This window comes from Enhydra lutris, unplaced genomic scaffold (assembly GCF_002288905.1).
Source record: "Enhydra lutris kenyoni isolate GAN:26980312 unplaced genomic scaffold, ASM228890v2 scaffoldscaffold91, whole genome shotgun sequence".
Lineage (NCBI taxonomy): Eukaryota > Metazoa > Chordata > Mammalia > Carnivora > Mustelidae > Enhydra > Enhydra lutris.
Window position 1 is genome coordinate 741899 of NW_019154175.1, and position 22936 is coordinate 764834.

The following is a 22936-nucleotide window of genomic DNA, read 5'->3' on the forward strand; positions in this document are numbered from 1 at the left end:
AATATAAGTGTGTAAGGTCTATTGAAGCAGATGTCTCTTATCTGATATCAAGGATGCTTAGAATAAATTGTGTATAACTGAATGTGACTCCCCTTCTAATTGAACTAATCATGTGTTTCTACACAAATCACACACGTTCCCAGCCCATAGGTTCCTCATCTATAAAAATGAAGAGAAGGAACACCTGCCCTGCATGGTTGTTGTGATGCTTAAATAAAACAATAAATGGCAAAGATCCTCGTGCAGGATCTGGTACAGTTTCTTCCCTGACAAAGGGTGGCAGCTACAACAACCCCATGTGAGTCTGGTCCTTCCATTCCTACTGTCAGCTAGGCAAAGGCTCCTGAGGGTGGACCCATCCTGTACCCTTCTCTCAATAACCTTTAATTAGATAACAGTACCTTTGCACTGTAGAAAGGCTGAATACATAAATGAGTAAAACCAAGAAAATATGTATCACAAATAATCCTGTCAGTAAAAAGCTAACCACCATTAATGATGGAGGGTGTAACCTTCTATGGTCTTCTCTGCATTCGCAGGTACCTTTAAATAAAAATAAATTTTTGTTATACCTGTTATTCTTTATTTCTTTCCATCTTTCTTCAAAGTGAAATTATTTGAAAATCACTACTTTCAATGGTGGCTTAGTCAACTGGATAGATGTCTCATACCTCTTCTAGGACATTTTTCCTGCCACCCCTCAGGGGATGGACGGTGGCCATTCCAGCTCTTATTCCAGCCTACTGGGTGGACTACAGGGCTCAGACCAGAGGAAAAAGCAAAAGCCCCCTTAAATTGTGTTTCAATATGTTCTGGCAATCACAGTACATTGATACCAGCTCAGCTCATCTCAAATGAGGCCAGCAGCTGCTCCATAGGCTTTTTAAAGCAGTGTTTATTTCTAGGTCTTGGGAGGAATGTGAGATATTTTGGAAGTCCTGAACATCTCTGACTCCTCAGAGCTTTATAAAATGCACACATATACACAAACATATATACATATACATATATACAAACACACATATAAACATACATATATGTATATGCGCACATACATACACACATATACATGTACTACATATATGTGTGATACAGTTATAGCACACATACATAATATTCATTGCACATAAAGCATAAGTATACATTTTAAATGAATACATATTATAGAAATATACTGCACAATGTATATGTGCATTATTTTTGGGAAAGGGGGGCTAATTTCATCCTTCTATTGATAATAGGAACACTGGAACTCAAGCTCTGCTACCTTCCATGAGTAATGGGTTTTCTGGGAGGAAAAGAGCTAGATTTGGAAAGACACATCCAGAGCTTCAGCACATACACAGTAAGATTTTGCTTTTTCCTAAGCTGATCTACTGAGAGCTGCTGGGCACGAGGCTATGACTCGAGTAACCACACTTATCTGTGCTGTAGAAGCAGGAATTGGGGACTCTCAAGTAATGAGTCTAATCCCACAAGCCACCAATAAAGCCCATTTCAACCACTGACATTCAAGTGATAGATCTCATCTTTGGCTTAGTATTCTTTCCCGAGGTTACCATTCCCAAGGCCGGGAGACTGTGTGTGCACTTGACAGGAAGAAAGGACAGAAGCACCATGGCAGCAGTGATGATGAAAGGGTGACCCTGCCTTGCTTGTGCCTAACCTGACAGGGACGGGGAAGGCTGCAGAAGTCCGAGAGCAGGCCAGACCTGCTCTCGACTCTCGACTCTCGCAGGCCACGAATGAATGGAAGTTGGCTCTAGTTCCAAGCCTTCTCTCTGCAGATAGCAGACTCAGTAATGGAAAGTTAAAAAAGAACCTGTGAAAAGACTTTTGCTGTGCTAAACGTATTCAACTAAAAGGTGGAATTATTTGCCACATTCCACCTCTCAGACCAGAGGGGTTAAAGCTTAGGTTCAGATTCTCACAGAGAAGAAAATGTGTAAGCAGTGAATTGCGCAGTGTGCTTCCTGCTTCATAAACGATCCTTCGGAGTGGGAGACAATGGAGGGGGCACCAATAGGTCTTCATCCACCAAGGAACACACTGTTCATAACAACATGCATTGCTTTTTCCAGACGGAGAGGCCTGGGTGAGTGCTAACAAGCTGGCACAACAGGCTATTTTGACGTGTGGGATTAATACGTTAATTTAATGCTCTCCTGTTTGGTTAAGTGGTTTGCATTTCTATATTTCTAAGTTTGGCATTCAAATCCCTTTATATAGGAAACCATTTGGCTTCTCTAGCTTCCTTTCCTCTTTCCTCTTGAGTGATAACCCCTAATCGGCCATGTCTGCCTCCTCACCTCCATGGCAACACTATTCCTGACTTTAGGCTCTATGGGTGCTAGGCTCCTGAACCTGGAATGCCTATCTTCTCTCTACAGACCTATCCAAGCCCCACTCTGAATTCTTCAGAGTCCTACTCATGCCCCAGCTCTTTAAATGAACCATTCTTAAAAGCTTAGCTCTCACTGACCATCGCACCTCGTAAACATCAGCTGCCCCATCACTCATCCTGCTCTCTGCCCATCATGCCTTACTCTGGTCTTCAACTGATGGGCACACATCTTGCATCTCCAGCTGGACCATGACCTCCTTTGGCACCGGGAAAATGCCTCACAGTTCCTTCCTACCACTATCAGTACCCTGGCCTGGAGACATAACCACTCTTTAACTTCACATTACTTTAACCCTTAATGGTGTCACCATCATTGATGACCCCTTCTAGGAAATACCCTCTTTCTCTTCATTTCTGTGAAATTACCCTCTAGATTTTCCTCCACCTTCTGGCCCCTTCTCCTCCACCCAAGTTTCAAATCTTGATGTTCCTCAGGTTCAGTCCTGGGCCTCCACTTCTTGCTCTTTTTCTGCACTCTCTCTGAATGTCTCAAACATTTTCCAGGCTCCAAAATACCAACTATATGCTCCCAATGTCTATCTCTAGCCCAGACCTTTCTTCTGAGCAATGCCAGGGAAGGCTAGGCCAATCGGTGTTTACGATGTTTATGAAGACCAGACTGTTTTTTAATATAGATCACTTAGCTCTTCCTAGAGAAAACCTCTCATATCACAGTTTTTTGTTCTTGGGATTTTGTTTGTTTGTTTGTTTGTTTTGGTTTTTGCCTCTTTATTCCAAAGCAGATACCACAAAGATGACTATCCTGATAGGCACACAAAATAACTTGTTCTTGGAGGGAACTAATAATAGACTCCACCATTACAAAATGACAGACTAGTACACTAAAGGCATTGAAGGACTGAAAGAGATGGAAAATTTTTTAAAAAGAAGAAAAGAAATTTGGAGGAAGGGAACAGGTCTTTCAGAGCTCCCTAGGGTTCTGCAGTGTGTCTCCCACACAGGGTATAGAAAACGGTTTTTTTTTCCTAAATGAGCAAATTAAGAAACAAAGAACCAGACTGATTTTGAGTAAATGGCCAAGTCTAGGAAGCCTTCTAGTCTTGAGAAAATGGCTTATCTACAATAAGTACTTGATCTCTATTTGTTGAATCAAGCCAGGCATTAGAGAAATAGAAGATCATGGGTCATTATCAAACAGAACTACTCTTCTTAGACTAAGTTTGCTTTGTAATCCTTCAGTGAGTTAGTCAGGGCTGGTGTCACTGACCTCAAGTGAAAATTTTTCTTATGAGGCCAACTGATAATGTATATCCTGCTAATTGGTGGGCTGGTATTCCAGAGAACTAAGTAAGCATTAGTTGGATCATAACAATAACTCTTACAACTGACTGATCAATTTAAATTGACTGATCTAAAAAAATAATAATTAAATAAATAAATATATAAATAAATTGACTGATCTCTCAAACGCATGGGATTTCTGAACCTACATCTTCAAAGTCAAACTGACCAATACAGCAGATAAACTGAATGAATATCATCACAGATCTGTGGTCTTTGGGCTCCTTCTGACACACCAGCTCCCTCCCAGAACCATTAGACTGACCCTCCCTGATTATCACTGGAGGCGCCTTTCCTCAATTAAGTCTATAAATAGAAATTTTACTGCTTCAGAGAGGATATAAATCAGCTCAGCAGGATACTATTGGGGCAAAGAAGAGAAGACAAGGGCTGCGGGGAGGAGGATTTACTGAAATTACTCAATGAAATGAGCATAAAGGGTGGCGGGGGCGGTGAGCTGCTTGAGCTGTTGATTCTCCTTTTGTAGGAAAAACTGACAAGCAGCCTGAAGGTATCTTCCTTCAAAGAAGAGGGCACACTGAGAATTGGCAAGAAGTAATGTCACTCTATTGATGTTTCAAAATGTTTCCACTTATTAAAAGATTTCAATGCTGAACACAAATTCTAGCTCCCTCCTTGAGAGAGTGCTTGTATAGAGAAAAAGCATGTTGCTTCAGCAGTAACTCCTCTTCGTCCACCCAGTTCAGGTGCTTTGTGAAAGTACCTTTTGTCAGCTTCTTACAGCTCTGTGTCTCAGTGAATCACAAGCAATAATCCCCCCTCTCATAAAGCAGCAGGGTATCAGATAGGCTAATTCCTCCCCAACCCTTTCTTTCCTATATATATCTTCTGTTTACTGAGCATTAAAAGAGCATTTTGCCATCACTAGTTCAATTACTATCTATGCTGCTAAGACAAAAAATAATCTCCCTGTATAATACTCCTAATCCTCAGCCTTAGGAAGTTCTTTCAGTATTCAATCTATATTCTTCATGCTGCTGTATGGGCCTACTTCCTCATATACTGCCCTCCATGAAGTCAAAAACATTCATTCATTCATTTAACAAGTATTTACTACACACATACTCTGTGTTAGGCATTTTGATACATGGATACAGGTCTCTGACTTCATGAGGCTTACAGTTCAGTGAAGGAGATAAGGATTAAACAAGTTATTGTACAAAAATATTTCATTGCACCTATGATAAGTACAACAGAAGAGATCACCTACAAGGTGCCCAAAATGACACTACAGATAAAGGGCTGGTATCCAAGATCTATAAAGAAACTTCTCAAACTCAAAACCCAAAACACAAGTCAAAAAATGGGCAAAAGACATGAATAGACCACTTCTCCAAAGAAGACATACAAATGGCCAATAGACACATAGACACATGAAAAAATGTTCAACATCATTAGCCATTAGGGAAATTCAAATCAAAGCCATACTGACATACCACCTTACACCAGTTAGAATGGCAAAAATTGACAAAACAAGAAATAACAAATGTTGGAGAGGATGTGGAGAAAGGGGAACCCTCTAACACTGTTGGTGGGAATGCACGTTGGTATAACCACTTTGGAAAACAGTGTGGAGGTTCCTCAAAATTTAAAAATGGAACTACCCAATGTCCCAGCAATTGCACTACTGGGTATTTACCCCAAAGATGCAAACGTAGTGAAAAAGAAGGGCCACATGCACCCAGGTATTTATAGCAGCAATGTCCACAATAGCCAAACTGTGGAAGAAGCCAAAATGCCCTTCAACAGACTAATGGATAAAGAAGATATGGTCCATATATACAATGGAATATTACTCAGCCATCAAAAGGATGAATACCCAACATTTGCACCAACATGGATGGGACTGGAAGAGATTATGCTAAGTGAAATAAATCAAGCAGAGAAAGACAATTATCACATGGTTTCACTTATTTGTGGAACATAAGGAATAGCATGGAGGACAATAGGAGAAGGAAGGGGAAAATGAAGGTGGCGGGTGGGGGGGAAGAACCATGAGAGACTATGGACTCTGGGAAACAAACTGAGGGTTTTAGAGGGAAGGGGGATGGGGAGATGGGTTAGCCCGGTGGTGGGTATTAAGGAGGGCACGTATTTTGTGGAGCACTCAGTGTTATACACAAACAATGAATCATGGAACACTACATCAAAAACTAATGATGTACTGTATGATGACCAACATAACATAATAAAAAAATTAAACAAACAAAACAAGGTGCCCAAAATGATTTGTTAATCAGGACCTGATTGACTCAGGAGGGTCAGAGGAGGACAAAGATATCACTCGAACTGCAATCTGAAGGATAAAGAGGTAGAGGGAGAGGAGAGACAGCATCTTAGAAGATAGATGAGTCCATGTGGGGGTTCTGAGGCTGGAGGGGTAAGATGTGCAAATGAAGAAAAGGAAGAACACAGTGTGAAGTGGGGGGGTGGGAGCAGAGAGGATGGGGAGAGCAAATACATACCAAGTTCAAGATCAGGCAGGGCCTCATAGGTCATCTTAAATATTGGCAGACTTAGTCCTAAAATAATGGGATACCGCTAAGGATTTTTAAGAAGGATAACAACATGGTTAGGTTTTCAATGAGCAACATCACTCAGCACTGTGAGGATAATGAATTTAAAAAGACAAAAATGGAATCAGGGAAACTAGTTAGAAACTATCTGGTAGACTGGGCAAGAAATAAGAATAGTAAGATTAGGATGACTTAGCAGAAATGGAAATAATGTTTAAAAATAAGATCTACCTAGGAGATAGAATATACAGTATTCTATCAGGTAGAACTGAGGGACAGAGAGTATAAAGGGTAACTTGCTGGTTTTGGTCTTGAGTAACTAAATTAAGGATGACTTTTCTAGAAATAGAGAATGCTAGAGGGAATGGAGCTACTTGGAATTATAGGGGGATGGGCTATGCGAGTTCAGTATTACACATGCTAAGTCTGAGATATCTGTGAGATACACAAGAATGCAACATCTCAGTAGCCATTGGATATACGAGTACCTCGTCATTAATGAACACCATTTAAAATTATAGTCACAATCTACATTCTTTTAAATTTTTTTCTGGCTGGGGGTATGTTCTAGAATTGCACTAGTCAAAATGGAAGCCCCCAGCCATATGGGGGCTACTTACATATAATTAAAATTACATACATTTAAAAATTCATTTCTTGGTGATGCTAGCCACATTTCAAGTGCTCAGTGTGGCTTGTGACTCCTACACTGGACATATCCATTACCGCAGAAAGTTCAATTGGACAGCCCTGCCTAGAACACCAGAACGCTTCCCACAACACCCAGCTCTGATTAGCCTTCTGGTGAATGTTCAACTGCCATTCCATCAACACTGAGAAATCCTACTTTATTTTGTGCTGAAAAAAATACGGGACAAGAAGATATGATCATCCTTGTTACTCAAGGATCTTCCTACTTATCTTTAAAAAAACAGAAGAAGGATTAATGCCATGGAGAGAGTATATGAGCAGCCTGTGGGAGAGGTGAACTCACATTGTAAAAATACTATCAGATCAATCATGGACAACTAATGTCAGAGGAAATTAGGTGCTAAGGAGATATTAAGTCTTCATTTGGATTAAGACAAAAGAATGGGGAATGGATTCATGAAAAGAGAGGGAAAGAGAGTGACCCAAATGGGGAAACAGTTTATTCAAAAGGTTACACAATATTTGGAATGCCAGCCCTGTGTTTTTGAAGGAAAACAGAATCTATGCTGGACTCTATAAGAAAAAGAATAATGGAAGAAAAGTCTTTGGGTGGACAAGTGGAAGAACAACTAAAGAATCAACCCAATTGTATTATGCTGAGCAAAATAAGTCAATCAAAGAAAGACAATTATCATATGGTTTCACTCACATGTAGGATAGAAGAAATAGCATAGAGAATCATGGGGAAGGGAGGAAAAACTGAATGGGAAGAAATCAGAAATGGAGACAAACAATGAGAGACTCTTAACTCTAGGAAACAAACTGAGGGTTGCTGGAGGGGAGGGGGGTGGGGGGGATAACTGGGTGATGGGCATTAAGGAGGGTACATGATGCAATGAGCACTGGGTGTTACGTGGAACTGATGAATTACTGAACTCTACCTCTGAAATTAATGATGTGCTATATGTTGGCTAACTGAATTAAAAAAAGAATCAACCCAATTGTTTGCAGACTTAACACTGTGGCTAACTCTGACACTGAGCTAACCACTGGGGATATAAACAGTAATGGAATCCTGATCTCATACTCAAGAAGCTCCTCAACTGCATAGCCACAACCAACTACCAGGCTGCCCAGATAGAAGATGATAAAATAGGTTTCACAGGGTGCCTGGGTGGCTCAGTGGGTTAAAGCCTCTGTCTTCAGCTCGGGTCATGATCCTAGGGTCCTGGTATCGAGCCCCACATTGGGCTCTCTGCTCAGCGGGGAGCCTGCTTCCTCCTCTCTCTGCCTCTTTCTCTGCCTACTTGTGATCTCTGTCAAATAAATAAACAAAATCTAAAAAAAAAAATAGGTTTTGCAAAATATGTTCTCGCTCAACAAATATGTACCCTAAATACCATATTCACAATACACAAGATATACATCTCAAAACGCACACTCAAAAATTACTATACACTTAGGTGTGTGACTTGTGGATGGAAGCTCAAATGAGTCAAACACATGAGGGTCCTGGACCCAGTGTGATGAGGCAGAGCAGTCACGTGCTTCCTGTCAGTAGGGTTTCCACTCTCTTAATTTTTAACCAAAATTAACAAGCCATAGGCCAGATAGCACAATTTGGGTTATTCCTTTAACATTTTAGATTTTTAATATTTGTCAATAACATAAGCCACGGCTCAAAGTCTACAGAGCAGTGCTTAACATTAAGTTCAAGGTTAATTTTAGACCCTTCATGAAGGAATGTGGAGATGTGTTACAGGGCTTCAGCTTAGGCTGAAAAGAATTCTCTGACTTTCACAGATGATAATTGGGTTTCAGGCTTTGGAAGATGGAGATTGAAACCTTGATGAGACCACCTTTTGTGGTTTTTCTTTGTGTTACATAGCTATGACTATCATTGAAATTCCATTTTCTATTGAGATTCACTGACATTTCTTTCCTGCTGATTGCTGGGTACTACTACTGAATAAAATATTTATCTTTAAACATACATGAGCATATTTAAATTCCTTCAGATGTATTATTTTGCTATGTGCTTTGTATCAGTTTTTATTGAAATAACTGTCTACTTTTACTATGGCTATTTTTATAGGAAAAAAAATGATTAGTCTTCTATGTATTCTATTTGGTGGTGTTGGGCTTCTGAAATATATTTGCTTTAGTTGCATATACTGGGGGAGTTTAGGCACATTAATCACTGCTCAGTAAATTTCTTGTGTTTTATTGCCTGCCGTGAACACTGATGACAGCATATTCTTCTTAGCCATGTTTTTCAGGAGTATCAGAATACTGCTGCATATTAAGAACTGACAATTTCCTACAAGATTCTAATACACTGTATACCAATTTTATATGATAAAACATTGGTGTACCCTATGTGTATAAAATGCCTAATTTTCCAAATCATTTTCCTGTGGAATCAGAATGTGTCTTAAGCACTTAGCTGTGTGTGGAAGGGGGGGGGGTTTATGCTACAGTAACTGTACCTATCAAATTAGCCAAGATTAAAAATGCCACCACTACTCAGTACTGGCAAGGGCATCCTTGTACACTGTTGGTAGGAAAGTCAATTGGTACACTTTGACTGTAGAGCAGTTAAGGAAGAGTGAAGCTGTGTGCAAGCCAGAAAGGGGTGAGGAAAACCTTTACTTAGCAATTTTACATATAAGAATTCGTCCTGGTTATGATACTCATCTCCATTTTGACTGACAACTGCAAAGAAAATTGGAATGACACAATTGCCAAGAGCAAGAGACGAAATCAATGATGGCATAGCCACATAATGGAGTTCTATGTGGCCATTAAAAGGGGTTGTTAGAAATGGATTTGGTGTCATAGAAAGGTGGTCCTCATACATCCATGTCTCTAGAATAACAGCATTTGTCTTAAACGTTATACATGTGTGCATATATATATAAAGAAAAAGTTAGAATAGTTGTAACAGTTTTTGTTAAAGAGGTATTTTTCTTTTCCTCTTATGTGAATTTTCTTATTTTTGTGCAATAGGCATGCATTACTTTGAAACATTTATGTAAAACAGAAAACAATAAACAAACAAAACCCATGCTACCTCTGGGCACATACTCTTTGAACCCATCTGGCAAGAATGACCCATGTTGGGGTGAATCTGATGACCGCCTTCCCCCCATGGCCAGTCCACCTGGCTCAGCTGTCCCCAACCACCTGCTCACCACGCTGTCCTGGACACATGGGGTCTGTACAAGCCTCTGGACTGCATTCTCCACGGTGACTCCCAGCCAGTTGAGGGCCGCCCAGCACCAGAGATAGTCATAGCCACCATGCCAGAAGCTCACAAAGGCAAACGTCACTGCGGTGGAAAACAGTGTCCCCAGGAGGCCGTGCTGGGACCCGCCTACTGGAATGTACACATACCTAGAGAAAGAAGAGGCAATTAGGAGCCATGCAGTGGGCTGTCTCTTCACTACCACCTGCTTCTGCCCTTGATTCTCCTGTCACACATTGCTAGCGACCATGTGGAAATCCCTCCCTGGTTCGGGGAAGCCGCAGAGTACTCCCTGCATTCTCCAACACACCAGCAACGGCAAAAACACAAGCCTCAGTTCTGAGGGGCTTGAGGTTAAATGAACGCACAGGCTCAAGAGCTCTCATTACCAGAGCAAAATAGCACTTACGAGAGACCGGGTGAGGCATGGTGAATTTAGTTTCTAAAAGGGGTGTGCCCTTCCCTGGAAGCCTAATCACAGAAGGGCAATTAAGCTTCCAATTACATGGGGACACCAACCTTCAAGACAGGTATAGATTTTATAGCTCAAACTATTATGTTTATGGTAAGCCCAATATTTAAGCACAATTGTTGCAATCAAGCTCCTAAGTAGGGGCACCTGGGTGGCTCAGTGGGTTAAAGCCTCTGCCTTCGACTCGGGTCATGATCCCAGGATCTTGGGATTAAGACCCACATCAGGCTCTCTACTCCGCAGAGATCCTGCTTCCTCCTCTCCCTGCTCAGCAGGGAGCCTGCTTCTCTTCCTCTCTCTCTGCCTACTTGTGATCTCTGTCTGTCAAATAAATAAATAAAATCTTTAAAAAAAAAAAAAAAAAGCTCCTAACTAGCAGGAGCTGGATGCAGAACAGGGGTGCCAAGACCCGTTGCTCAGGCTTCCCAGGTAAGTTGCCCAGAAGGAGTAGTGACTTTGCAAGTGAAGGGAAGAGCTCTGTGCTCACAGGTCAGCCAAATTACCCAGAATGCACAGCATCCCCGGGGTCTGCTCTCTACCACTGAGGCGGCTCTATGACTGCACAGAAGCAGTACTTTAACTGGTATTTTCCAGCTAGGGTTGGGCAAAACTCACACCTTGGGTTGGTAGAATCTAGAGAGCTAGGAGAAAAGCCTCCTGGAAGCAGCTTTTTAAAAAAAACCCAGAGGTCTTTGATCTGTGGTGAGTGCATCTTTGTTCAACCTTCTTCCAGGAAGGAAAATTAAATCTCCTTTTCCTGAATATACAGTGTGTCCCAGGCACAGCACTACACACTTCACACACATTATGTGCTTTGATTCTTTGAAGCACCACATGGTTTACACCTGCTGTTCCAATATGCCAGTCAGTTTACAATATACAATTTGTGTATTATTTTAATATTTTGTAGGAAATCTTATTTTGAAAACCAGTTTTGAATAGAACAATTTTACAGAGAAGTTAAAAAAAAATAAAAATGAAAACCACTTCTCAGTCAATAAATATTTCAAAAAACTATAGGATGGGTATTTTTAAATATACTCCTTCACTCTCAAATGTGCTCCAGTTTAGATAAAATTATACGATCAGCTTAAAAAGGCCCATTTTTGAGGGCTAGAAAACGGAGGCTAGGAAGTTAACTTGAGCAAGTCACGCAACCAGGAAGGAGAGGAGCCATCCTGCAACTACGGCCCCAAAATTCATGCTCTCCACCACACCCACATCGTATCCTCCAATCTAAAACCAGAGCGCACGTGAGAAAGTAGCCATTTCAGAAATAAGTGAAGCAAATAAAATGCCTTCTCTTGTGCAAAAACAAGACCATCCAGGCAATTATATTCACAAACACGTATCAAGTGCTCACTACAGATTACAGGATCCTCCAGCTGCTGTCAAGCATTTATGCAGGCCTCCAGGGCAGTTCTGGCACTCTGGGAAACCTAGAGTCCTGAAACACTGACCCACCAAAAAGGACAAGGTGCAAACATGGCCTAGCATTAAGCTAGATGATACACTATAAAGTAGACCAGGAGAGTTTGAGTGTGGGGCAGGGACTGAATGGAGGCAAGTGGACCATAGCCTGGCAAGGCCAAGAGGATGAATTTTGCTGGGGCAAGGGGAGAAGGTGGGTGCTGTATCATGGACCTAGAAGGGCTAGACAATGAGCCAGAAAAGCCTGACAACCCCGGGCGCAGTAGTTTTAGTTGGTGCTCTGCTGCCCCCTAGAGGCGTCTTGGTTAGTGGTGCGAACACTCCTCAGCAGGAGCAAAAAATGAGCCACAATTCGCTCTAGCCTCCTACCTGCACGGAGGGAGCTGCTGCCCCATCATGATACTCCATGAGTCTGCACTTCACTTCCTACAATGCTGTGTGTAAGAAGCTTGCAGGCATATACATGAGCATATATTGCACGCATATATATATGCATGCCTGATAGGTATGTATGTATACATATATGTGTATGTGTGTATGTATAGAGGCAGCAGGAGAGGGGAAACAGGTGTTCAAACCAATTTCAAAAGAATGAGGAATGGCTGCTATTGACAGAAACTACCAATAATTTTGTAAAAAGAGGTAATACTAATACCAACACTCTGCTCTCCCAAGATAACTATTTCATGTTGACCTCTTACTTACTGTATCTCACTATGTTAAGGTGAGCGGTCATCTATACATCAGGAAACCCAGTGTAGAATAAAAGCCTCTCATCATCCATCCACACCAACAGTCCTTCATGTTGGATTCAACTCCAAGAAAGACATGTTCTCATGCTTGTGACGAGGAAGTGTCTAGCCCCATAATTACACGCACAGCTATTTTAGGGACTCTTGGCACTATGGCTTTGTAACTTTGCCTTCCAAATGACAGCCGACAAAAATCTACGAATTTCTTTTATTCCTAAAATTCATATACGGCAGGTCTCCAAGGACATGAGGCTGCTTATTTTAAACCTGAAGAGGGTCTGGCTTCCAGACTGGAAGATAAAAATCCCTTCTTCACTCTTAACCTCTGGAAGGCAAAAGGTGCGTCAAAAAGGAGACTAAACAAGTTATTTTCTTTTACAAATTCTACCAATCTCATGTCAGTTCCATGATTAATAAAAGCAGAAATGTCTCTCTTGCAGAAAAGCAGTAGTGTGACCCCACTCACTGAGATCCTCTGCACAGTGAAATTGATTTCCCAAAGGAAGAAAGCTTTCAGCACCGCCTTCCCTGCAAAGCAAAAAATAAAAAGATTTTTCCTGTCAGTGACTGTGAGCTTCAGTCTGCACAGGGCCTGCCCCTGCCAGGTGGCCTCATGTGATCACTGCTTGCAGAGAATGCTGCTTGAAGGAGTTAGCATCCATCCACAGCCGCCGCCTTAATTTAAAACCACCTCATGGAACCAGCACAATATAGCAAACCCCCAACTCAGGAGGAGGAACTTCTATAAAATGGAGATGTTATTAATAACGTCTACCCTTTACGGAGTGTAAAGCGCATGAGCCAGGTGCTTTATGTATACTATTTCTAACCATTACAACAACCTAGCAAGGAACTAGTAACTAGGCCTGTTTTATATAGAAGAGGTGAAATTTGAACCTAGAATGTTCTGGTTTCAGAACTCCCAGGCCTAGGTTCTATTTTGCCTTTTTTGTTGTTGTTAATAGAAATATTTCTTGGTGGTATGTTCCTCTTATTTAACCAAATCTTCAAAGCAGTCTCCACAAAAACATTCACTTGGCATTTGGGCCAAGGAACACTGGGCCAGAAGTCCAGGGGTATAAATTCAAGTTTTAAACAGACTAACTAGTTTCCTTCTGTCCCACAAGTGGATACGTGCTATCCTGACCAGGCTGGCATCCTGCAGATGTCTTACTACAAAGAAGTGGGGGGTGTAAGGGCGTCTGGGTGGCTCAGTGGGTTAAGCCTCTGCCTTCAGCTCAGGTCATGATCCCAGGGTCCTGGGATCGAGGCCCACATCAGGCTCTCTGCTCAGCATGGAGCCTGCTTCCCCCTCTCTCTCTGCCTGCTGCTCTGCCTACTCTCTCTCTCTGTGTCAAATAAATAAATAAAATCTTAAAAAAAAAAAAAGTGGGGGGGGGAAAAAGTCAATGGTCGGGTGCAGGTTTGGGGGGGGTTGCTAAGTAGGTATACATGAAGGGAGAAGAAAATATGTGGCTCTTTCGCAGATCCACTATGAGAAACAATTCAGGAAAATGTCCTACAGCTGGGGAGAGGGGTGGTGAAAATCCATGTGGCAAAAGCACTAATCTTAAAACTGTAACACTCCCTTTTCTCAAGACTACACAACAGCTTCCCAGCTTGACATATTATCTTCAAACTCTTTGCTGAGGCCTAATCCCTAACCCGCCTTGAGGTAAGAGGATGAGGGACAGAGGATACTGAATGACTTCATTTCTACTCTCTGGTAGAATGAGGTGAGGTGGGCTTGCAGGGTCCCAATCTTCAATTACCTTGTGCTTGGCAGGGCTGGTCCATCCTACTCCAGCTCTGCCATCTCTTTCTTTCTTTTTTTTTTTTTTTTAAAGATTTTTATTTATTTATTTGACAGACAGAGATCACAGGCAGGCAGAGAGAGGAAGGGAAGCAGGCTGAGCAGAGAGCCTGATGTGGGGCTCGATCCCAGGACCCTGGGATCATGACCTGAGCCGAAGGCAGAGGCTTTAACCCGCTGAGCCACCCAGGCGCCCCTCTGCCATCTCTTTCTATCCTTATTTCCCACTAGTTCTCTTGGTAAATCATGAAATCCTGAACAAATAGGGATTTCACACCTCCACGCCTTTGGTCATACCATGTTCACATCCTCCAACCTCTCTGGTTTTCCAACTTCTGTTCAGCCTACAAAATTTTGTCCCTTTTCTATCTCCTCCCAGAAGTCTCTTTTGAATATGCCCACTCTTCTGTTTAACCCAGAGCACCTACTCTCTGTACCACTGACTGAACAGTTATTCACCAAAAAATGTCTCCTCTATTATACTGTCATTTCAATTAAGTCGTAAACTTCTTTACGGAAGGACTAGATGTGTGATGTGTGAACATGCGTGCATGTGTTATTATATAGTTCCTAGTCAACGGTATTTATGTACCTAGCAACATAATTTTCACAGTCTCCAATAGCTTTTAAACTTGTGATAAATTATCACCATGGCCACAGACCTATTATAAGCAATCAGGAACCAAGGGAAGACTGTAAGGTCCTGCCCCAGTTACTGGGAGAAACTTCAGAGGACACTTGTTCCTAAAGAATACAGACACTTGAAGGACGTAGAAGTCTCTCCACACTTTGTAATCCTACCTCTCCTATTAGGGTCAAAAGCATGTGGCTCCAAACCACTAAACCTATCCTAACCTCAGGAGAATTCACAGATGACAAGTACTAGGCTTGTAAAGATAAGAGCCATTAGTAGCGGGAAGGGCAAGACATTGTTGGTGAGGTGACCTCATCTTGGCTTCACCTGGGCTCTAAGAGGAGCTCCTAGGAGGAGTTCTTCGCAGAGCTGGCCAGGCTCTCCTAAACCCAGCTGTCACAGGCAATAGCTCCCTGAACTGACCCTGGCTCTAACCTTGGCCCACATTTGCGTTCTCTCTCCCACAACCCAGGCCAACCGCCATCCTTTGGGTAGTAGACAAACAGCTGTTTAGACCTCACAAAGGAAGCTACAGATCTGCTTATAAAAAGCTTTCAAAAGAACATGCACACAGTAAAGAAATCACTCTGTCTAGTACAGATCATAATGGAATTTTAATAAGTAAAAATCAGCAGTTGGTTAATGGACAACTCTAGACTTTATCATCTACAGAAGGCTAAAAGAGGTCTACGTTCAAAGCAGAGAGCACATTTTGAGCTGGGCTAATTCTTGGCTCTTTTACTGAGAGATGCTGGCTGTATGTTTTGAATGCAACTCTGAAAAATTGCTTATTAAAAATGATATGTCCTATTTGGCAACAGAACATTGTGGAATTTATAAAATAGAGATTAAGCTCAGGCTATATTTAGTCTGCATTTAAACTTCCAGGTTCATGTAATTAATGCCAACATTTTTTTTTAAATTAATCTTTTCATTCCACAAAGTCTGTAGCTGAGTGAGTTGAGGTGCTGTCCTGATAAACTCAAACCTGTAAACATCTATCCTGGAGAAAGATTCCGTTCTAACTTCACAGACTGAAACTCAGACTCAAGCTCCCTGAAACCTCTATCTTCCTCACCACAGAAGAGGATGACAGAGGATGAATGGCTCAGCCCAGCCTTCCTCAAGTAGCAACATCAGCAAAGCCTAGGGCAAGCAGGAGGGCAGTGCTTAAGACCTGGAGATATGACCTTGGTTTTGCTCTGCCACTTACCAATCTCTGTAACCTTGAGCTCATCAATTAAGCCTACTCAGCTTAAGTGTGTACACTGATCCTATGCTAGGAGCACTGAAACCCTCTTTGGGTATGAGCTGCTATGAAGATCAGAGGAGACAATATATGTGTAAGGAGTCTGGAGATGTCAACACTCCATACGAACAGGAGGAGGCATGTTACTAATAATGAGCCAGCAGCACCACACTTGCATTCAAGAAAAAACAAAATGCCATTATCATAATATCAGATTATCATAATGATCAGATACCATTCCTGTATCTTCCATAAGCATTTGAAGGCACCAAAGCTCTGAACTGCTTGCTCAGAGATGTTCTCTACTTAAAACCATTAGCCTTATGTAAGCCACCGTCAGAACCAAGCTGCTTAGCGCTCAGGGGTCTAAGCTATGGATTCAACACCCACCCATGCGGACTTGTTGATTAGGCTTAGCCCAGATGGAGGCCAGCTGTTCTCCAAACATCTGATCCTGGCTGCGGAGGGGCCTGTAGAGGGTACATGGATGGGTCAGTGTACAGTAGCCCCAACCACAACTTGGTCCATCACCAACATCTCACTTACAATCACTGTTGGCCTTCCACTCAGGTTCATACCTAGAGAATACAAGAGCCATCTGACCAAATCCTGTCCTTATAATGGGTGACTACTGGGTGGGCAGGGCCTCAAGAATGTGCTTTTACAGGTTTACTCATTTGACCAGTTTAAAGCAGCCTGATAACGCTCCAGAAGGTTCCATACTCAGTGATACATGAGTCTCTGCGGCACTACAATTCTCACACTACAGACTGGAACTAAAAAACAAACAAACAAACAACTCTTTAACACGCAATACTTCCAAAGTAACTTCTGGTCACACGTGGGGGAAGGAAAGACCCAGGCAGAGGTGACCACAGACAGGGGTACACAACTGCTTCCCTTCACGGGGTTTCAACCTTCTTCGGCTTAGGAGCACACTGAAGCCTTGGCTCTGGGGCCCGTGTCTATTTTGGATTATAAATAAACACAATATGAAACAGATTCTTTAGAGATTTGAGCAGAGGAGACAGAGCGGGAGTTTATACTCTTTAGTGCCACGGAGCTGAGTCTAATCGCTAATAAAAAGGTCCTTGAGCCTCAGTTTAATAACCACCAAGATTTCCTGGCTGCCTGCCTGTCTCCCCACCTTCCTCCCAAGAGGATGCTAAAAGCATCTATAAGCTTCCCTAGACCAGATGAAAAGGAGAGGTGTATGGAATGTCAGACGAGAAGGGGCAAACCCAGCTGTCTGCATGATGTAGGTCTGTATGATTCCCCATCTCACAGTCAGAGGGAAAGGGTTAAGGGGAAAGACACCATCCTCTGCTGCTCCTAACACATTTCCCAGCCCTTGTTTCATCGGCAGCTCCCAAGCCCGGGGTCAAAATTACAGCACTCCCAGGCACACAACTCCTCTCCTAAGCAACTGTACTGTTTTTTCATATGCTCCCTTTCGATCTCTGCCTCTCACCCACATCCTATTCAGTGCCATCCTGCTGGTCTAACCTTCTAATTTATTTATCATGACTGTTAGGGAAATGTTCACTTCAAAATGAACTTGTACAACTCAACTCAAAAGTTGCTGCGCTGGTATAATGCCTCAAGGGTCTCTAGAACAAAGTGCTCCGAAGACAAGTGCACTAAAGAAATGCTTAACCGAGAGCTGAGGCATTTCATTCCCCATCTGGGTTTATGGTGTAATGATTGTGAGACATCCGTGTTAGGGCCCCACAGAGACAGGGCCCACGGCCCTGATGAATATATTGTCTGTGTTCCCACAATAACACAGTATCTCACACATAAAGTCCAGTTGATTGGTCATGCAGACCAAAATAAAAATTAACAGCTAAGGAAGGGACAAGGCAACTTCTGTGTCCTCAGGAAGCATCTAGTCTGACAATGGTAGCCAAGTCCTTATCCTCAGGGGGTCCTACCTACAATGAATTCCCATGGCAGTATATCCTAAATTAAAACCTATCTACCTGGCTTTTCAAAGTCATTCTCCAACTGGCTCCCTCCTATGCCACCAACTCCATCTTCTGAGTCTGCAAAAGAGGTTTTCCACTCTAGTCGGTGAACTGCATTTTTACACAAGTTTGGGCCCTATAATCACGTCAGCCATCGCCCCCAACCAAGGACAACCCCTGGCCATCACTGCCACCATCTGATTTTTCCAAATGAGTTCAACATTCAAGGAAAATTTCCCCTGCCAGTCTCACAGAACGCTGGTGGCCCTTTGATTCTTCCTCTCTTCAGAATACATGTATTCACTGGGCCTAATTTCCTCAGACTTGTCCCTGTGCTGCTTTCTAGCATTTCTGAGTGACTTCGTCAGGTCCGCGGGCAGGTACAATTCCCCACCTCACAACCAAGACATGTAACAGGGAAATGTCACATTTCCCTTATTTCCCCCCAGAGTCTACCTTAGCCTCTGAATTCAGGGGATGTTCAGTAAATCCTGACCAATTTCCTTATTTCCCTCATCCTCCTCAATTCCCTGATTCCTTCCTCTTCTTTTTTTCTTTGACTGTCACTCTCTCTAAACAAAAGATGATTCTCCAGTTAGAATGTATGGCTTCATTAATAAATGTCATCATTCACATCTGCCACTACATTGTCCTCTAAGGTGCTGTGGGTTTTACAGAGTTACATTTACAAAGTCAGACTAAATCACAGATACCAACAGGAGATGTCCTGAGCCAGGGGATAGCTGGCAGGACTGAGAGGTGGAACATGTGCCAACTCCAACTTCCCCAGGAAACTGCCAGAGCTACCCAAAAGAAAAGGGAGAGTTAACCAAAAAGCAAAACTTCAGTGCTAAATGTTTTTTTAAAGATTTATTTATTTAGAGTGCAGAGCAGAGGGAGAGGGAGAAAGAAACTCAAGCAGACTCCATGCCCACCGTGGAGCTCAATGCCAGCCTCGATCTCACAACCCTGAGCCAGAACCAAGAGCTGGACACATAACCAACTGAGCCACCTAGGTGCCCCAATGTGTTAAATGTTTTTAAAATTAAAATACCTAAGTTGGGAGGTTTAAAATTTTAAATGTTAACTTTAAAAGCTTCAAATAAAATCATGGACATGACCATCAGTGTTAGGTACCTGTGAGTGGAGGGTGTTCTTGAGGTCAACAGGAGTGTGGCTTTAACCCTTCAACTTTTGGACAATCTCTCTTCCTCTGCCATGAATGTCACTTCCAAGTCCAGTGTGTGTTTTGGCTGTAAGAGTAGAACTGAGCTGAAGGGTCAAGACCATTGTTGGACCTGGATTAATGAATGAACACACACACACACCACCTTAGAGCATAGAGAAGGGTAGGAGTCTGGATGGGTAAGTCACAGTCATGGACTTCAGAATGCTGGTTCCTTCTCTGGGCCTTGGTTTACAACTAAGAAGAGATCAAGGGCTAAGGGAGAACTAGAGGGTGACATCTCTGGCTCGGAACATAAATGTTCTAGAATGATCATTCACAATGGCATGCTGTTTAGCCACTGATTTCTGCTAAAATAGAGACGATCTGTCTTTTCTAATGGATTTTTAAGACATGGAGTACCTGAATTATGAGCTTATGCTTCTGAGTTCCCCATTTCTCCACCTCCCTGTTGCCATAAAGCTAACTCATGAATTAGTATGAAATGCATGAGGAAAGGGTTATCTGAAGGAAGCCTACAGGGAATCCTGACTCAAGGTGATCAATCTTTTCCTGGTAGCAAATTTCCATCCACCAATTTATCTGCTTTGCCAATTCAGACATTTATATTCTGGACCTCCTTAAAGAGTAATAACCAATTGGTAATAAAAATGCTCATTTGGGGTGGCCATAGATGGGGCTCAATGCCCAGAAAGGGCAAAAAGTGGGAGAAAAATTGCCAATAGATATCATACAGGCACCATTTTATTTTATTTTTTTAAAGATTTTATTTATTTGACAGACAGAGATCACAAGTAGGCAGAGAGGCAGGCAGAGAGAGAGAAGGAAGCAAGCTCCCTGCTGAGCAGAGAGCCCGATGCGGGACTCGATCCTAGGACCCTGAGATCATGACCTGAGCCGAAGGCAGAAGGCTTAACCCACTAAGCCACCCAGGCGCCCCTACAGGCACCATTTTAAACACAAGGCCATTCAAGACTGTTTTCAGGAAGAAGAAAAATAAAATTCTCAGGCGCCGAATGATTTTCAGAAAATAATCAAAGCAAAATGGCTGCTGGTAGTAATAATGAGGCTACTCCCCTCCGGACTGAAGTCAGCACTCTGACAAATCAGCTCTGACAGCACTGTTTTGACTGCCTCTCATTTGTCATAATTATGATCCATAATCCCTATCAGGCATGATACCTTTTAAGGCCTGGCTCTGGAAGGAAAAATTGACAATGCTTGGGTCTGGGCGAGAATGGCAATAAATCTGCAATGCCATCCAACACAACCATGCTAGCGCAACATTTACGGAAATAAAATAAAAACATCATCTCATGCCTGGAAAACAATGCCCCAATAAGTATTTTCCCCTTAACGCAGTGAGAGGCTGCCCAGATGACACTGCTTATTCGAAAGATCCCACGGTAATTGGATGAACCCTTGAGTGCACATTAGAGATTAATATTTTAAGAGCTGGCATTTTACAGAGATAGTCTAAGAATGACATTCAATGTGTATCACAAAAGGCAGAGTCTTCTGTAGATTAAAAATGCCACCATTCATGCAGTAAAATCATAAGAAATCCACAGACGTCAGACGTGGAACTGGATATTAACATGGTAATCCGTGTTGGAAAGCATCCCTTCCCCAAGGCTGGGGAAAGAAGTGGGCCATAAGAATGGCATTTTACTTTCTTCCTGGGCTCCTTCTCAAGTGCGGTTGAGATGAGGAAGGAAGTTTTATGAGCTGGAGGGTACTGTGCTTGACTTTTACCTTACTCCTGAGAAAGGTGGGCAGAGAGAATGGGGAGTAACATAGTGGTCCCCAGCTACGAGTGCCTAATGGGGATGCAATGACAAATGAGGTCTTGCATCTAGATAAGCAGAGAGGCAGCTGGGGTTCAAATAAAAGAAGTGTTATTCTTCCCTCTCACATCACGGTCCTGACATCCAAGACTATGGCCAGTGAAACCGCAGACAAGGGCAGCTCCCAAGAGGAGCCATTTCATGGGGGCCAAAGAGCAACAGCATCTCCTCAGAGCTCCTACCTGCTTGTGGCATCTCATCTGCCTGGGGTACATCCACTAATACAAATCTAAGGCCCAGTAACCAGTGCAGCAGGCCTGGGCTTCCAACACCATCACTCTTTCTAATGAGAAAGGAAAAGGCGTGGAACAAATGCGATCAATCTGGGTCATGTGTTCAAATACAAGGTGTAGGGCAGAAAGTAGCTGACTGAGTTTACTATCTCCACCTAGGTAGCACTGATGAAGTTTATTTTTTTTTAATTTTTTTTAAAGATTTTATTTATTTATTTGACACAGAGAGAGAGATTACAAGTAGGCAGAGAGGTAAGCGGAGAGAGAGAGGGAAGCAGGCTCCCTGCCGGACAGAGAGCCCGATGTGGGACTCGATCCCAGGACCCTGAGATCATGACCTGAGCCAAAGGCAGAGGCCTAACCCTCTGAGCCACCCAGGCGCCCCTGATGAAGTTTATTTTGAGAGCTCAACTGACACACCCTTTTTCCATTCCATGATCATGGATAGGAGACAGGGAACCTACTTCCAGAACATTCCCCCTTCTTCTAGAAGGAGTTTCTGGAACGCGCAGGAGAGAGGCATGGCTGCCTATACTGTTGAGCATGGAGGTGCTAAGATGCAGCTGTGAGCTTTAAACATCAACTCTTCTCAGGGAGCCAGAAGCCAAGAACCATGCAAGAGACACTAGAGTGGGTGAGAGGTAGGGGGCAACCAATCTATTCTTGAGTTCAACTGCGGGATCAGTATTCTGAGCCCGTCTGGTTGTCATCAAGTCTGCCACACTTTCCTGCTGCATCCCAGTCATGACAAGACCTCTGAGACTTTAGGCTGAACTGGAGGGCTCTGCTTAGTGACCTCCACTGGGAGTCTCAGTACTGCGATTCTCAGTCCCATCAGCTCTCCATGTTCCAGCTCTTTAGTGAGGAGTTTGCTAGAGGGATGGAAATCTCAACACCACACTGGATGTCAAGGGGACTCCCAACTGACATTGGCTAAATGGTCTCCCCAGCCTGAGGACCCTTCTGCTCCTCCCACCAACACCCAGCCCTGGCTGAGACTGTCTGTGGCTGCTTCTTGTCCTCAGCACCAGCAGCTGCACATGTGGCTGCCTCTGGCACAGGTGCAGAACCTTTGGTGTTCTCCCCAGCATCTCCCGAGCTCTCTAGGAACCTCTCGGTCGCAGGGACCACACTGCAGTGTCATGTGCTGAACACCGCTCTTGGGGGAGAGCTTGCATCAGGGTCTCTGCTGAGCCCCAGGGGGCCATGTA

The 22936-nt window shown here is 43.0% G+C and overlaps 1 protein-coding gene across 2 annotated transcripts in view; it reads right to left on the reverse strand.

Annotated features, from left to right (window-relative positions):
- LOC111162365 (hedgehog acyltransferase) overlaps nt 1-22936 on the reverse strand; it is a 328170-nt gene that overhangs the window by 83242 nt on the left and 221992 nt on the right. The window contains exon 10 of one of the 2 annotated variants that reach the window (XM_022526736.1): nt 10089-10290. The exons of the other annotated variant lie outside the window; for it this stretch is intronic. Within the exon in view, the coding sequence (XP_022382444.1) occupies nt 10089-10290 (202 nt within the window). The remainder of the gene's footprint in view (nt 1-10088; nt 10291-22936) is intronic. 2 annotated transcript variants of the gene reach the window in all.